Source organism: Hevea brasiliensis, chromosome 9 (assembly GCF_030052815.1).
Source record: "Hevea brasiliensis isolate MT/VB/25A 57/8 chromosome 9, ASM3005281v1, whole genome shotgun sequence".
NCBI lineage: Eukaryota > Viridiplantae > Streptophyta > Magnoliopsida > Malpighiales > Euphorbiaceae > Hevea > Hevea brasiliensis.
The window spans coordinates 25,280,235-25,297,117 of record NC_079501.1 but is presented as its reverse complement, the minus strand read 5'-3'; the positions used below and the strand labels follow the sequence as shown (position 1 = coordinate 25,297,117).

The 16,883-nt window shown below is 32.6% G+C and overlaps 3 protein-coding genes across 3 annotated transcripts; all 3 read right to left on the bottom strand.

Moving 5' to 3' along the window:
• Window positions 1–1,501, bottom strand: LOC110656906 (uncharacterized). The gene is made up of 2 exons (XM_058153532.1): window positions 541–1,501; window positions 1–446 (listed from the first exon to the last, which is right to left on the bottom strand). The coding sequence occupies exons 1-2, from the start codon at window positions 1,179–1,181 to the stop codon at window positions 248–250; spliced, it is 840 nt and encodes a 279-aa protein (XP_058009515.1). The 5' UTR covers window positions 1,182–1,501; the 3' UTR covers window positions 1–247.
• A 156-nt stretch (window positions 1,502–1,657) lies between these two features.
• Window positions 1,658–4,125, bottom strand: LOC110656596 (alcohol dehydrogenase 1). The gene is made up of 10 exons (XM_021813461.2): window positions 3,882–4,125; window positions 3,588–3,724; window positions 3,461–3,507; window positions 3,033–3,358; window positions 2,848–2,930; window positions 2,689–2,764; window positions 2,534–2,595; window positions 2,269–2,364; window positions 2,008–2,169; window positions 1,658–1,893 (listed from the first exon to the last, which is right to left on the bottom strand). Exons 1-10 carry the CDS (start codon window positions 3,916–3,918, stop codon window positions 1,777–1,779), a joined length of 1,143 nt encoding a protein of 380 aa, XP_021669153.1. The 5' UTR covers window positions 3,919–4,125; the 3' UTR covers window positions 1,658–1,776.
• Window positions 4,126–6,255: 2,130 nt separating this feature from the next.
• Window positions 6,256–15,583, bottom strand: LOC110656587 (peroxisomal acyl-coenzyme A oxidase 1). The gene is made up of 14 exons (XM_021813450.2): window positions 15,268–15,583; window positions 14,213–14,321; window positions 14,066–14,127; window positions 13,601–13,810; window positions 13,269–13,356; window positions 13,024–13,186; window positions 12,551–12,749; window positions 10,520–10,717; window positions 10,213–10,344; window positions 9,508–9,628; window positions 9,118–9,228; window positions 8,786–8,855; window positions 6,771–6,954; window positions 6,256–6,688 (listed from the first exon to the last, which is right to left on the bottom strand). The coding sequence occupies exons 1-14, from the start codon at window positions 15,403–15,405 to the stop codon at window positions 6,479–6,481; spliced, it is 1,995 nt and encodes a 664-aa protein (XP_021669142.2). The 5' UTR covers window positions 15,406–15,583; the 3' UTR covers window positions 6,256–6,478.
• Window positions 15,584–16,883: the final 1,300 nt, after the last annotated feature.

The following is a 16,883-nucleotide window of genomic DNA, read 5'->3' as shown; positions in this document are numbered from 1 at the left end:
GCTAGACAAGGGCTAAAACGATTGGATGCAGAGGTTTAGTTTTTTAGCCATCGTTGAATCATCTCTCTATATATTAAGAGCAAAATGTACCAATAAAGAGAGAAAACAAAAAGCAACATGAAAGAGCTTGGCTTATATACTTGCCACATACATCTCGCAGTACAGTTTAGTGCTTTGGTAATTGCTCCCACATTCTGACGTACGTTAATGCATCTCAACTTCAATGTTTAATAGTACTCGAAGCTTTTTAACTACGTCCTCTGCGACGAGGCACACATATACGAGCCCACAGATGCTTACCGTTCACCAAGAATTTTGCTTTTGCTTGTCCAGTTAGTATCCTTGGTATCACCCACGAACTTGTCAATACCATCCTTCCATATTGTGGATCATGTCCTGCTTCTGCGCGTTCAATATAAACATCCTTCACCACTTCTCCCCATTTCCTGATGATATTAATAGGAAAAAAAAAAAAAAAAGAGAGTTGCTCAGGATATGAGAGGTAATTCCAGAGAGAGGGAAATGTCAATAATTTCTTACTTGGTAAAGAATCTAATAATTTCGTCACGGCTTAGAGGATAGCCCATTGAAAATGTCAGGAAAATTGTCCTGAATTCCTCCGGGGTTTCTGCAGGATTAAAGTCAATGGCATCAGGATTCAAGTTGGATTGACTCGTTGCCTCATTGGGCTCACTGCTGGAAGACCCTGCTAGGCCCTGTCCATAGGTCTTGGCCACTGGCCTGAAACCGGACTCATCTACTTCTACAGCGTTGGTCTCACCAAATATTTTGTCACAAACAGTTTCCATTACGTGCTCGTATCTCTTGTAGATGAAATCATGCTTATAGTAGAGGAATCTCCTGTTCATAGGCTCATCAATGAGGCCTAAAAACATCTGAGCTTGATCTGATGACCCTGTTGGTTGAATAGGATTTGGTTGTATGCTCTCTAAGCATTGCAATGCTTCGAGATATAAGGCTTCAACGGTGGTGTTGTCGAAAGAGTTTATTCCGCGAATTAGGTCGTGGTAGCCAATTTCCTCAAGTACTAGCCAAAGTGCAATCACTTTCTTCACCTGTATGGCATTTTTGCCCATTGAACACACCATCCTGTTGAAAAGCACTCTCTCCAGTGAATAGAAGAGTAGCAGATCAACAAGGCTGCAGCCTAATCCAGCCATGTTTGTTGTGTGAAGAGAATTCAATGTTTGATGATAAGGCTGGGATTAAGTGTGTTAAAGTTGGGTTATGCATTATGTATTAGACTTATATAGCGAATGAAGAGAGGAGACTCTTGGAGAATTGTGTACTTTTGGGATTCAAAGCATTTGATTGGAAAGTGGGAAATTATGTTGGAGACCGAAGTAGTTGTTGGTCAAGTTCTGTGATGTTCATAATTTTGTTCATTCTCAACATTGATTTCCCACATTCCAATACAGGTGAAGACAATTGAAAAAGAAACTGAAGAATTTATATTTTAAAAATGATAAATCAATTCTTGAATTTGATATGATAGCGCAACAAGATAAATGATCAAACTCTAATACCAAAAACCTTAAAAATGCATGTTCATTGTGGAGAGAGTTGGGGAAGCCAGCAGAATCAAGCAGATAAAGGACCAAAAACAAGAAGTTTATACGCAGAGGAAGATGCAGTATTGATGAAAACAGAACACTGTAAAACTGATAAGGTACAAATATAAAGCCATATTCACAAGGTATTTCACTCATAAGAAAAACTGCATCATTTATTGCTTCACCACAAACTTCAGCAATTCTATTCCTCCATTCGGATAATGCATCGAAGGCTTTCCCCTTTAAGCATGTAGTCAAAGGCCTTGTTGATCTCAGAAAATGGTATTGAATGGGTTATGAACTTTTCCAATTCAAGTTCCTGCAGAAAACATTATACAAGAAATCAATTAGTGCAAGGTTATTGTTGTTACTGAATTCTCGTCAATGCTGAAAATTTTGTTTCACTGAATCGTGTAATCGCTAGCTAACTTACTTTGTTCATATATTTCTCCACAACTGAAGGGAGGTCAGAGCGAGGCTTGTAGTTTCCGAAGAAGGTACCCTTGAGAGTCCTTTCGTTTAGAACATTCATAGGGTGAGTCTTGAAGACAGCATCTTTATGGGGCACTCCCACGAGGACTGCAACACCCCAACCCTAATAATAACAATTTTGAGTTTATCAGCTCATTAAAATTGGAATGTTTTTGATAAAGCAAGAGTTTGAAACTGAGAGCTAGCCAGCATTTGTACATACATCATGGACACATTCAAATGCAGAGATCATGGCATCAATGTTTCCTGTACATTCAACACTTCTGTCTACTCCTCCATCAGTCATCTCAGCAATCACCTAACCATCAATGAGCAAATTTTTAAGAAAACCTTCATCAAATGCAATGGCAAGAACAAAAGCCCTCTTGGCATTTCTATTGTAGTTTTTGTTCTTAACTATGTTGTGTCCAAAGGATTTCTCCCAAACTGCCAATAAATATGATTTCAGAGAAGTTCTAGGGACAAACCTCTTGAACTGGCTTCTTATGGTCCTTTGGGTTCACAAACTCATTCACCCCAAACTTCTTTGCTGTTCACAAACAAACAGGCAACTCAGTGAGATGGCCAAGAGATGCTAATTATCAGTTGTAGAATATATTGTTCAAGAAAAGGGATGGTTCACCTTCCTCGAATCTTGCCGAGTTCAAATCAACACCAATTATCCTTGAAGCCCCAGCACTTCTAGCCCCTTCAGCAGCCTGATCACATTGAAACAGAATACAGATTAATATTTGTGGAAAAAAGGAAAATGACAAAATCAATTTGCATCAAAGATGCTCACAGCAAGGCCTACAGCTCCCAGTCCAAACACAGCCACGGATGAGCCCTTTGGAGGCTTTGCAACGTTGACGGTAGCACCAAAACCTGACAAACAATACCCAAAAATTTAATTCATCATGTACAAGAAAAGCACTGGAAAGAGATAAAAGAGGGTTTTATTTATTTATTAATTTTAAAGTTCTGTACCTGTGGAGATTCCACAACTGAGAACACAGACTTTGTCAAGAGGAGCCAAGGGGTTGATCTTGGCAAGACAGCCAACGTGAATCACAGTATACTCACTAAAGGTTGAGGTCCCAACGAAGTGATAAATGGGCTTGCCATTTATAGAGAATCTTGATTTTCCATCATTAAGCATCACTCCTCTATCTGTATTTATCCTGAGGAGGCTACACATGTTGCTCTCTTCTGATTTACAGTGAGCACATTCCTTGCATTCCCCTGTGAACACAGGGAGAACATGGTCTCCTGGTTTGAGATCTGTCACACACTCACCCACACTCTCGACAATTCTACTCCACCAAAATTTAAGAGAAAAAAGGGCAGAATATAATTAGATATAGGAAAGATCCTAGGAATTTTCAGATGGATCAACATGGCAGAGATCAACTTACCCTCCTGCCTCATGACCATATATTCTAGGGAATAAAGGATTTTGTCCCTGAAACACAGAAAGTCTCCAGTTTATTAACTATATATCAAAGAAACAGATGCTAATGGCAATGTGGTTAATTTAATTACCTTAGCTTCCCAGAAGTAGACATCAGTATGGCATAAAGAAGTGAAGAGGATCTTCACACGAACTTCATTAGCCTGTGGAGGTGCCACCTCCACTTCTTCAATCACCAGTGGTTTCCCAGCCTCCCAAGCCACAGCAGCTGCAAAAGGAGAAAAAAACAAAAAGATTAAACCGATAAAATCAACACCACATTACTTTGGACATGTACCCATCTATCTACTAGATAAACCATAAAAATGCTTATCAAAGTGAACAAACAGAACCCACAACAGAGAAAATGGATATTTCTTGCATACCTTTGCAACGTATGACCTTTCCAGCCGTGCTTGCCATATTTTTGCTTTCCTTGACAATCCAAATACAAGACAAGAATTTGATGTTTATAGAGAAATAAAGGGTTTTACGCTTTGGATAAGAGTTCTAAAACTGTTCGTAACTTTTAAGCTAAGCTCTTGGTGGGAAATAGGAGAGTATACGAAATGGTATTTATAGCAGGAGATTAAACAAAGCAGTGTAAAGGTGATGTAAAGGTGATGCTTCGTTCAGAGTTGGCTATTAGACTTTAGGATTAACCTTTTATCTTTGATGGAAAAACAGTAGGCTAATCCAAAACCAAAACCATTTCCAGATTTTAGTTCCTGGTTTTGCTGTTGAATTATCATCAGTATATTTTGGCAAGTTGGTTATTAAGTTATAAAAAAATATAGTACGAAAATAAAGTAAAAATATAAAACTTCAACGTGATGTCACCAATGTGTAGTTGTGAGTTGTGTTGCCAAGAATTTTCTTTGCTTATTTATTTTTTTTTCATTAATGAAATATAAAATTGGAATTAATTAAAATTTTATAGTTTTATTTTAAGTTAAATCGAATTCTTACAATTCTTTAAATAGTCTTAAATTTTTTATATAAAATTTTAAATGACAAAATTAATATTGGGTTTGTGTTTAAATTACACAAATAATGAAAATTTTAAATTTATATAAGAAGTAAAAATATTTCTCAGTAAGGTTTTATAACTAATATTATATTTATAAAAATGCCTTTTCATATTTACAAATTTAATTTTATTGTATGATTCAGCTATAAGTAATTAAGTTATACAGTATTGTCTAATCTGATTTAATCTAATAATTAAAGATATATCATTTATTTGATAGGTGTTTAATTAAAATTTCTACTCTTTTAAATTCATTATTAAAATAAAATTAAGTTATACGTTGTTAAAAGATAATTATTAAATTTTCTAATAAATCCCCACTTGGATAGCCCATTAATTTTCTTTAATAGATTCCAACACACAGACATCATATAATAAGAAGCATGTATATATAAACCACTTAAATTTTCTAATTAATCCCCACTTGGATAGCCCATTAATTCTCTTTAATAGATTCCAACACACAGACATCATATAATAAAAAGCATGTATATATAAACCAAGGGAGGTGTGAACAAAAGCACAAAGTATAAAAGAATTAGGGATAATTAATTATTTAATTAGATGAAGTTACCATATTAAGAAATAAATTTAACAATTGGCATCCATAGTTATTATAGTTTTTTCCTAACTGTCTTTTGGATCTTGGGAAATCAATGCATTTTCATTTTGGAATCATATCTTCTTGTACATGCCGTTACAGGCAGGAGGCAGCCTGTTGATCCTGAGGCAGGTTTCACTCGGGGTTGGTTGTTTCCTTTTTTCTTTTTTAATATTTACAAAAAAAAGTTTTGACTGAATTTTTTTTATAATTTAAATATAAAATCGGAGGCAAAGACTTAATAGATGACAATGATTAGAGGTGGTTTTTGACGGTGAGTGCCCCAGAACTTACACCCCAATTATTCATGAACCCACAGCACAGCCGCAGGAACTAGCCTGACCTAGGCTACTTGATTTGAATATGATCTTATCAGGGCGTTTCTGGTGAGATTTTCCTCTTCATGGTCTCACCATAACGCTACAAATTTGAGATACCTTCTAGTCAAGAACAGCTTCATCTGTAATTCTAAATTGTCCATTTATCTTTCTATTTTTTGTTATGTTGATTGACCAAATCCTCACATTCAGCTTCTTTATCAACAAATCAATTTCTCTCCTGGGGATTCTTAAGATATAGCTAAAGAACCCATTTTTATTGTCTGTTGGCTCTGACTTCCTAATTGACATTTGGTTTCAGTCAAAAACGACCTCTTGCAATCTTTGGGATGCCACCGGACTTTGGTGTAGCCGGAGGGCGGATATGTAAGGTGGTGTCAGAAAAGGGAATTAGCGCTTTCCACATGACCAGAGGACACATTGGCATGAGCTCTCTGCTCCACACGAGTTCGACCATAAGATGACTTCACCAGGCTCATTTCCTTCAGCAAATGATGCCAGCCTCATGCCCAAGTCAAGGTTAGGAATATTGTACGAGGAAATTCTGGCAAATTACTGATCCAATGATACAATCCCCCCAAATAAAAAAAAAAAATCATCCAAAACAGTTGTGCAATCCTGGAAAAAAGAGGCCAGAAAAAGATCAGGAGATCTTCAGGATCGACTTGATAAATAACCACAACATTGTCCAAAGGAAAATTAACAATTCCCAGTATGTAGAGTGAATGGCTAAATTATGATATTAAAATTTGAAGACTGGGCAGGGAAGATTATGGGTTTGAGAGAACGAATGGTACAAAGGAAGATTGCATAAATATAACAAAAGATCAATTTATAAATAACATACTATTTGTCGAAATATACAAAAAAAAAAAAAGTTTGCGAATAATTTGGATATGGCAAAAATGACTATCAACCACAATATGCGAATAATCTAATGGTTTCCAAGATAATGAATCTCCATCCTTTGCCAGCTTTATTAGCATTATTACTTACCATAGTCTTCTATATTCTTCAAAGTCTTGCATTACGGAGCTGTTGCTTTAGCATTGGGCGAATATATTCCTGGTAGCCATCAGGCACAACCGAGTCATTTAAAGGATCCTTCCATGCTTCTTCATAGAGTTTTGGATACACATTTCCATCATAGCGACCAAGAACCGAGCCAAGGAAGTGATCAGTATAGTTAAATGCATCAACAAGTGCAATTGCATTTGGACGGACCTAATCCATGAAGCAGCATATTCTTAGGCAGCATAAATGAGAGGATAAGTAGAATGAATTAAAAAAAATACAGGAAACTAACCTTGGAATACAAAGATCTGAGATGATCATTTGCAAGGGAAGCTTGCTTGGGTATGATGCATCCAGTGGATAGAAAATCGCCCAGATGTTTGTGAAGGAGGTTCAAAGCATAAATATAGCAAAGAATCTGCAACTGTTGTTTCACTCCTTTCCCTGGTATATCTTGTTGCAATTTTTCAATGAACCTGGCAATGAAAGAAAGTTTGATAAATATACAAGCAAAACAAAAAGGATCACCAAGAATGAGCATCAGCATCCAAATTATTCCCCAGCCGACCCCTCACCTTCCACCCCGCAACAAAAAAAAAAAAAAAAAAAAAAAAGGAAACAAGGATTCATAGGTTTTTTATTCTAAAATAGATTTCACCAAAACATGCAAAAAGCATGGCCATAAACATACTCCTTTTTCAGAGGGGAAATTTAGTTCATTCACTTGATACAGGCCAGTAGAATTAACATCATGTGCTACAAACTGTGCTGAAGATGTAGATTCGATAGGGTATTAGGGGCTTTAGGGCAAGAAACAAATTCTCAAGATTTAAAGAGAGAGAACCAAATTCTCTAAATTCTTGGCTTCGATTGGAAAATATCATTTATAATGAAAGTATTTAATTTAATTCTCACACAATCACATAATTTTTGGGATAATTTCTATTTCTTTTAAAATGATTTTTTAAAGTTAAAAATAATTAAAATTTTCCCTATTAGGTTTCTAAAAATGAGAATTGACAAAAAAGAAATCAATTGGATTATAAAATTCTAGTCTCCTAACAGGGGACTAAATCTCAATAATAATCATATTAATCAAAACTACTAAAATCCATCGAAAAGACATGTAGTTTTGGTAAAATAACTACTCCAATTACTACTAGGATTAGGAATCCTTAAACAAGAAACCCTACTTAAATACTAATTAGGAATCCTAAATCAATTAAAAATTCCAAAGTAATAAAATACTAAACCTAATAGAATCCTATAGCATATTGTTTAATTCAATTCTATTACAAACTTTAGAATTCATTTGAAATGAATTAGAATTCATTTAAAATGAATTTCATTATTTGATATGATACAACTTAAAATGTAGAATTCAATTGAATTCCATATAATTTATTTTTGATATAATTTCAGAATTGAAATTTACAAAAGTCCTCATTTCCTAAACTACCCTCAAGAGAAAAATTTAAAAATTATAATTTTCTATAGAATTCAAAAAAAATCTCTTGCCTAATAAATTTATAACTAACAACTAACAAACAAACAATATAGAAATAAATATAAAATAAATTCATGTCTCATAATATAGGAGATTTGTATAACAATATAAATAGTGTCATTACTAAGTGCATAATAAGCTTAGATATTAAAAAGTTAGGAAAAATATAAAATATCTTATATAGTTATTCAGACATATTAACAATAAATAGCTAGAAGTAATAGTACTTATTGGGTGTAGTAAATTTTATTTATTACTTTAGTGATCAAAGTTTCAAAATGAATAATTTTAGCATGCGAGTATATAAAAAGATGAATGATTAAGAGGAAATTTTTTTGATAAGGGCATTTTAGTCTAAAAAATGTTGTTATGTAAGTTCTGCATAATTCATTTCAAATTCCGTCAAATTTGATAAAAATTGGTTGTAGTTAGAACCAATTCCTAGAATTGAATTCTTGGAATTGAATTCTTTTTTTTTTTTTTTTTAAGCCAAACACAAAAAACATGGAATTCAATTGAATTCTACAAAATTTTGTGGAATGGAATTAAACCAAACAAGATTCCTAAATAATAGAAATTTTATATTCCTAATTTTACATGGAATATAATTTCTAAATTGTATGTTCCAATACTGCATCAGCTGGCCAGTTTCTAGGAAGAAATGCCCATGCTGTCAGAATTTTGAAGTTAACAGCTAGGTGTTCCCTATATTTTAAGTGAAAGGAACAAGGTGATGATACCATGAACTGTTAAAGTTGAAAAGTAAATATGAATCAACAGCATAAAGAGGCTAAGCCTACTTGGAAACAACAATCAACTGGCAATGAGCAATTGCAGCCTCAACAAGATCAGCTGACAGTTCCAGAAAACCTGAAGCAAGACAAATAATAAGTGGGAGCACATAATCTATATACAACATACTACAGTAACTTTGAATTAAAAGACCAAGAGAAACCACTCTTGACCTTATCTGCACAGCAGAACATATGGACAAGAGGCAGCGAAATATATAATTTCATAATCAAATTCTTATCTCCTTTTCAGTTCATCCAAACAAGTAAAAATTGCTAACTGAAAATCTATTAAATTAGTTCCCCATAAAGAATGATAAATCAATGGAGAGAAGATATACCCTCTTCAGGATTCTGAAACTTGCTAAGGCTTTGAGCACAGGCAACGCACATCCTAACAGCCCTGGCTTCAAACGCCTCCAATATTACACTAGGCTTTAACCAATCCTCAGCTGCAACAGAGGAAACACATATCATTAAGAACGCACATATCCACATCGTAGAAAAGTTAGTTGGGACAAATTAAAATCTGAGCGTAGTAATCAATCCTTGTGAACCCATATTGACCAGATAGCAAAACAAACATTCATGTGTATAAAGCTTAAATTATGATGTCATTCAGTATATACTTAATCCACTTAACGTTCATTTAAGTTTTAACAATTACATGAAATAGTATAATGACAGCATGAAGCAGCACATGATAGAGGGGAAAATAATGAAATTGATACCCTTTTGAACACTGCAGCGACTCTGCAAAAGATCCTCTGCCCGTGCCATATAAGCTGTTGTTCCCACAGGCTTCTTTCCAGAACCCAGCTGAGAAACGGTCTTCATGAGAAATCTAGCAACCTGCAAAAAGAATTTTTAGGCAGAGTATCAGTAACAGTTTAAAAATAAAATTCAAATCCAGTAACCAATACTCATTTCCATCATGCAACAAACCAACAATAGGTTCACCACGTATATACATAACCCAATTTGTCCTGGATCTCTTTTGTGCAAGCATGTCCCAAATCTAGCTATGCTAAATGAATAAGAATGTAATGGAAAATCAGCAGAGAGTGCTGACTTCAATAAATGGAATTTAACTACAACTTCTTCCACTCAAATGAAATTTCCTAGAAGTATAAGGATCAGGAGACTTAATTTATAGTTGGCCCCCTTATGCAGGACTGTCAGATTACTAAATAGAAATTTTAGGATTTAGTATAGCATGCATTCAGTCATGACTACAAAAGTATTCTTATGGATTCGTCAATTTTAGACGACTATTGATTGAATGGGCAATAATGTTAAATATTCAGACTTTTTTTTTTTGGTCATATGTGGTTGTCTGGTTCTTATCCTTCCACATCATAACCCACAGTGCTCCTTAATCATATTCATTTATTCATGTATCAAAAAAGAGCGACAACAATTCATGTTCCATAAACCTGTAAAAGCAGCACAACATTGTCTCCTTCATATGTACAGGCTGGAACATATACAGCAAACAACTCAGGAAGCCCACTGGAGCTAAGGTAACCATGTCCCCCACAAAGTTTCCTACATTCTTCAATGGCATCCTGCAGCCAAAATGAGTCCCTGTTAAATGAAAGTTTCTTTTTCTTCTTCCTTATCTTTTTGGTGAGTGGGGATGTTGAAGACTGGAGGGGAGATGGAGAGATATTTAACAAAAGCTAAAGAAAAAGGAAACTGACAAATGAGTTTTAGGGGGGTAAATTAGTAACAGCGACGTACAGCAGTTGCAGAAGTAGTTAAAGACTTTAAACCAGCAGTACATGCATGAGCTTCAGGCAATGTTGAGAAATCATTGGCTTGCAACCTCTGGGTCACATCCAGATAAAGCCATTTCAACCATTCACCAACAAATCTGAAAGCATATGCAGAAGCAAGCAATGGGAAGAGTCTACTTTGCTGAGTTTTGTAATCAATCACCTGAAAAAGATAAGATATCGGGAACATTAGATACATTTCTCAAGACTTTATTCCTAACTTGAAACAAGTAAACAGAAATTTCAACTTTCAACAACATTTATCATGAAAAGTACAGCATGGAGCCACTCCAACATGCTAAGGTACAAAAACATGCACAAGACCAGTAAGACTTTGTCAGATTTCACAAACAAATATAGCAGTATTCACAAAGCTTCCATTAAGATTGTAAGGAGTCATGAGGTGATCTCAAAAACAAGGGAAATTGACCGTACAAGGGTGAGGAAGAAACAAAAATTACTAAAATTGGGTGTGATGTGAAAAATTTACCTGATTAGGGTGAGAAAAGTCAGGAGCGTTTAAAACGCTAATAGTAATAGCGTTTTAATGTCCAAAACGCTATTAACAATAGCGTTAAAAAAAAACGTCAAACACGGAAACTATTCAATTTTTTTAAAAAAAAAATATAAAGAAATTAAAATTTTTTAATATTTTAAATAAAATATAAATATTATTTTAATAAATAATATTATAATAATTAATATTATATATTATAATATTTTTACTATAAAAAATTATTATTTTTATTTAAAATTAAATTTTAATTAAATAAAAAATTAAAATATAAAATATTATTTATTAAAATAATATTTTTAATTTATTTAAAATATAAAATAAAATAATTAAAAATTTAAAGAAAAATTGAACGCTACTTATAGTAGCGTCCAATTTTTCTTAAATTTTTTAATTATTTATTTTTTTAATTTTAATTTTATTAAATTTTAATTTAATTTTAAATTAAAAATATTATTTATAATAAAAATTTAAAATATATAATATTAAATATTATAATTTTATTTATTAAAATAATATTTTTAATTTATTTAAAATATAAAATAAAATAAATAAAAATTTAAAGAAAAATTGGACGCTACTTATAGTAGCGTCCAATTTTTCTTAAATTTTTTAATTATTTATTTTTTTAATTTTAATTTTAATTTTAATTTTATTAAATTTTAATTTAATTTTAAATTAAAAATATTATTTATAATAAAAATTTAAAATATATAATATTAAATATTATAATTTTATTTATTAAAATAATATTTTTAATTTATTTAAAATATAAAATAAAATAATTAAAAATCTAAAGAAAAATTGGACGCTACTTATAGTAGCGTCCAATTTTTCTTAAATTTTTTAATTATTTATTTTTTTAATTTTAATTTTTATTTTATTAAATTTTAATTTAATTTTAAATTAAAAATATTATTTATAATAAAAATATTATAATATATATTATTAAATATTATAATTTTATTTATTAAAATAATATTTATATTTTATTTAAAATATAAAATAAAATAATTAAAAATTAAAAAAAAAGTTGGACGCTACTATAAGTAGCGTCCAACCTTTAAATTTTTTTTTAATTAATTTTTTATTATTTAAAGGAAAACTGGACGCTATTTTGAATAGCGTCCAGCTTTCCTTTCAAACTTTTCATCCAGACGCTATTATAAATAGCGTCCGGACTATAGTTAGCCTTTTGCACTCAACCCGTCCACCTAAGCACAATTCACCCATTTTTTGTAATTAATTTCAAAATCACCTGTTTTGGTAAATTTTATTTTTGATTACCCCTTTTTGGTAATTAACCCCAAAAACAAGCTTTCAACAACATTTCCCAAAATTTGAGCCATATGGTAGAACAAATCATGCATCCCAGTTACCAAGAAAATCATCTGTAGCAAGTTTGCTCACATATTTTATTAAAATCATTTCCCTGTGAAGAAAGAATTTTGCAGAAGCAATTATAGCAAGTTTTTAAGATACCTGGGTCTCAACACCACCATCCTGAGGACCAAATTGTCTGCGGACAGCACTATACCTTGTAGCAATACAAACTGCCCGTGACAATGCAGAGGAAGCATCAGATACAATTGTCTGCCGCACATACACCATAGTGCCATAAATCAGCTGCCGTGGAACATTAGATTGCACACATTTCCCTTCCCTTGTAACCCGCATTACCCTGTAGCATTGAAAATTTTTCATATAGAAATTAAAAAAAAAAATGATGATGATGAAGATAGCGGACATTTGGTGTATGAAAGGCTACCATTCAAACTTTGCCTATCCTCAAAAGTTTGAATATTACAGTGACAGTTAGAAACCACCCACCTATTTGATTCTAATTTCACAAGTTGGAGGCAAATTCAAGATAAATAATTATAACTATATGAAAAAATATGAAACTTCAACCCTTTTGGAATGAAGAGGGAGAGAGAGAGGTCATGAGAACCTACCGCATCAACATTTGGTTCCTTGGAATACGAACATTATCAAATCTTAAAACACCATTGTCCATGGTATTATATGCCCCAGTCCCAAATTTCATTCCAATATCACCAACTGTTATGCCTGGAAGAGGCATGTGATCATCCAAACTCCGAAGTTGGACAATAAAGCCTGCAAAATTTTTCTTTTCAGATAAATACTCATAGTGAAATTCCAAAACATGAAATTCGGAACAAGGGCTGTCGGTACTTACCATGTACTCCATGCTCTTGACCTTCAGTTATAAGACGCGCATAAACAACAGCATGTGTGGAAACTTTACCCAATCCACCAGGCCACCACTACAAAACGAAGGTAAAAAATCTCCGATAACAGAGATTGAAAATTTTCATTTATTTATTGTTTCATATTTTCATGTATACTTTAACTTGCATCACATGTACATGCAACCAACTTAAAAAGAAAAATATGAACATTTATCCTGTGAATGAAATGGAGATGGCTAACACAAAATTAATCCATGCTAACACAAAATTAATCCATCTCAAGTAATGTGGTCAGACTCTAATCAAAATGTTTACTCACTTTGCTTGAAGTTAGTGTAGGACTATGAATGACAAATTCATCTGACTCAGGATCAAATGTTGCAGTAGTTTCAAGCCCTTGAACATTAGAGCCATGACCAAGTTCAGTTTGTGCATAGCAGCCAATTATTTGCATCTTGTATGCCAAAGGTAGCCACTTCTGTTGTTGCTCTTCAGTGCCTTGTCCTTTAATTGCTGGAACAAACATTCCCTGCCCAGCACCAGCGAAAGAGAGAGAGAGAGAAAGAGAGAGAGAGAATTAGATGGTGGGTACATACTAAGGATCCTTTATAATGTATTCAGAAATCAACAAGAGAATACCTTGACCTTTTAATATCAAATCTCTGGTACTTATATGATAACAACTCAGAGATTTAGTAAGAGACTGATGCCAGTTTTCCAGTGTCTTCCAATGTAACTAACGTGCTTACGGAAATTTGAATGCAAAACAAGGAGCAAAACTTACCCAGTGAAGATCCGTAAAAGCAGGTTCATCCACATAAAACCTCATCTCACTTGCCTCTTCTTCTGTAATAATGAAACTTGGATGATTAGACAATAATCAAAAACATTTTTAGTTACATGCAGTGAAAAAACACAATTAAAGACCCACCAGAAAGGCGAAGCTCAATGATACGTTTCCATGCATGAGCCGCTTTCCCCAAAGTGTTTTTAAACAATTCCTTCCTGCTTAGCATTGCTCTGTTATCCTTTCGGAAAACCTGGAAACAATATATGACAAGGACAGTCAGATTGTGATAAGGACAAGCATCAAATGCCAAAAGCAACCGATGTAGGTTAAAAAAAAAAAATTATGGTGGCAAAACAACATGGAATGCTCAATTACCATTATGGTCCTGCTGAATTTGGTCCTGAGAAAGAATTTGGGGGAAATATTAAAAATATTAAAAAGCCCCAAACTTTATCACTTTTGCACAAATTGACTGTTCCCAATACTCACAGTCAAACCTGCAACCACGCGGTTGCAAGTGCAAGATTTATGCCATTGTACCGAGCACTGAGAGAAACCAAAAAGAACCAGATTTGCTACCTAAGATTTTCTAAAGAAAAATGCTGAAGCTCAAAATTTAGAAATCCTCGTCAAGATGAGCAGACTCTCAACTAAGCGATCCAAAATAGAAATTAAAAAAGTTTAAAAATAAACATCAACGGAAGAATGAGGGCGAATTTGAGTGCTGGTAAAAGCCTGCCTTTAACAACAAGCATTCTCCTGTTTCAAAATTGATAACAATTTGACCAGAAAACCAAAGAAAAACCTGAATGCTTGATTACTACTCAGCACAACAGTTCTAATTTCCCGCTATTTCATCTTTCCAGTTAAATATCAGGTCAAAACAATTAAACCTTAAACGCAACTTTGATAAAATGACCATAACAGGCAGCAAAATCAAAATCCGAAGGTGGCAACAAGTCAAGAAATTATACTGCAATTTTATACGACCAGCTTAGTCGCCCAAGGAATTACTATCCCCAAGTAAAATTAAAATTTTTTTAGAATCGAAACAGATTTGCGATTTGAAGGGGAAAAAAGCATCAGCTAGCCTTGAAACCTGCCAAATTTCGCACTCTCAAAGATGCTGAACACGAAATTGTGGACAAATTTCTTGAAAATTCAAGGAAAAACTGAGAGACGGCGAAGGAAATTACCGGATCGCTGGCGACGAGACGAGCCATGCGATCAGAGACATCGAAGGTGTGGCGGGAACCAGCCCAGACGATCTTCATCTCGTCGACATTGAACTGAGCCCTGTTCCTCTCGGGAGCCAAGTGATCGACGCCCTCCATTGTCGGTCAACGGAATCCAACAACCCTTGATATTGTAGCTGAAAAGATTGGTATGTGTCGTACTTAGCAACGTAAGAAAAGAGCAATACTATTAAATGCAACGAACGGAGGAGGGTAATAAGACATTTATACAGATGAGAGATTTCATTGTCGTGTTTCCCAATGACTTTTTTTTATTATTATTATAGTTACTTTTGAAATAAAAATATATATATATATTGTTTGTATTCTTTGTTTGGTCGGAGCTGAAGCTATGGTGTGGAAGCAGATTATGGTTGATTTTTCGTTGCTCCTTATTTTTCTTGCACTGCATGCCTGCGTCCACTTTCTTTTTTTAGGTCTATTTTATAGAAAAGAAAGAAAAATGGGTGAAATTATAAAAAATAATAATATCAATAATAATAAAGTTTTTTTTAATGAAAAATGAGGAGAAAAGAATTTATTTATTTATTTATTTTATATTTTTGGATATCACAGCATGAGTATGATAAGGGTTCTGACTTATTTTGGTATTAGAGTCTAATTATATTTGTATTATATATATTTTATTGATAATTAAGAGAGAAACTTTCAATCTCTGATATTTCTCTTAATCTCTGTATCACTGTTTTCTGTCATCTTCTCTTATCTTGATATTAAATAAAAAAATGACATAAATGAAAAATTAAAAAAAATTAAGACATAAATGAAAAATTAAAAAAATTAACATTATTTTTTTTTCTCAATTTAGTTAGAAAATAAGATGATTCAAAATGGTTTTTATTATTATTCACACAAATTTTTATAAATCTATATTTTTCTTTTCTTTTTATAAAACAAGAGAATTTGATTTTTACTTTTCTTTCCCTTTCTTCTTTCTTCAAAATTGTTTTCTTTTTGTAAATTATTTTGGTCTCTTTTCTTCACTACAAAAACGTGCGGAGAAAAATATTATATCATAAAAATTATAAATTTTAAAATAATAAATGAGAAGGTTTAATTTTAAGATTTTTTTTAATTTTTATATTTAAAAAAAATAAAATTTTAATTAATTAAATATCTTATTTTTAGTATGATTCTATTTTTGCTAACGGATTCACTTGAATAAAAGAGAGGCCAATGACCCCTCTTTTTTTCTTAAATTACTTTTATATATTTATTTAAATTGATCATTCATAAATTTAACTCTAAAAATCAATTAACTAAATAAATTATTATGTACCTATAGTGTAGATATAAATTTTATTTTTCTAAATTTAAGATGTGATTGCTCTTATATGAGCATTAAATATATTAATTTTTAAGACATCAAATATATTATATAATTTCCCAAGAAAAACTTTTTCTAAATCGACTAGTGTTTATGCACCAAATAATTTGAGATCCTTTTACGCATGACTACCACTATGTTTGGAAAGAAAGAAAAATAAGGAAAGAAAATGTAAGAGGAAAATATCTTTATTTTTTATTGTTTTTATTTGGATTAAGTAAAAAATAAA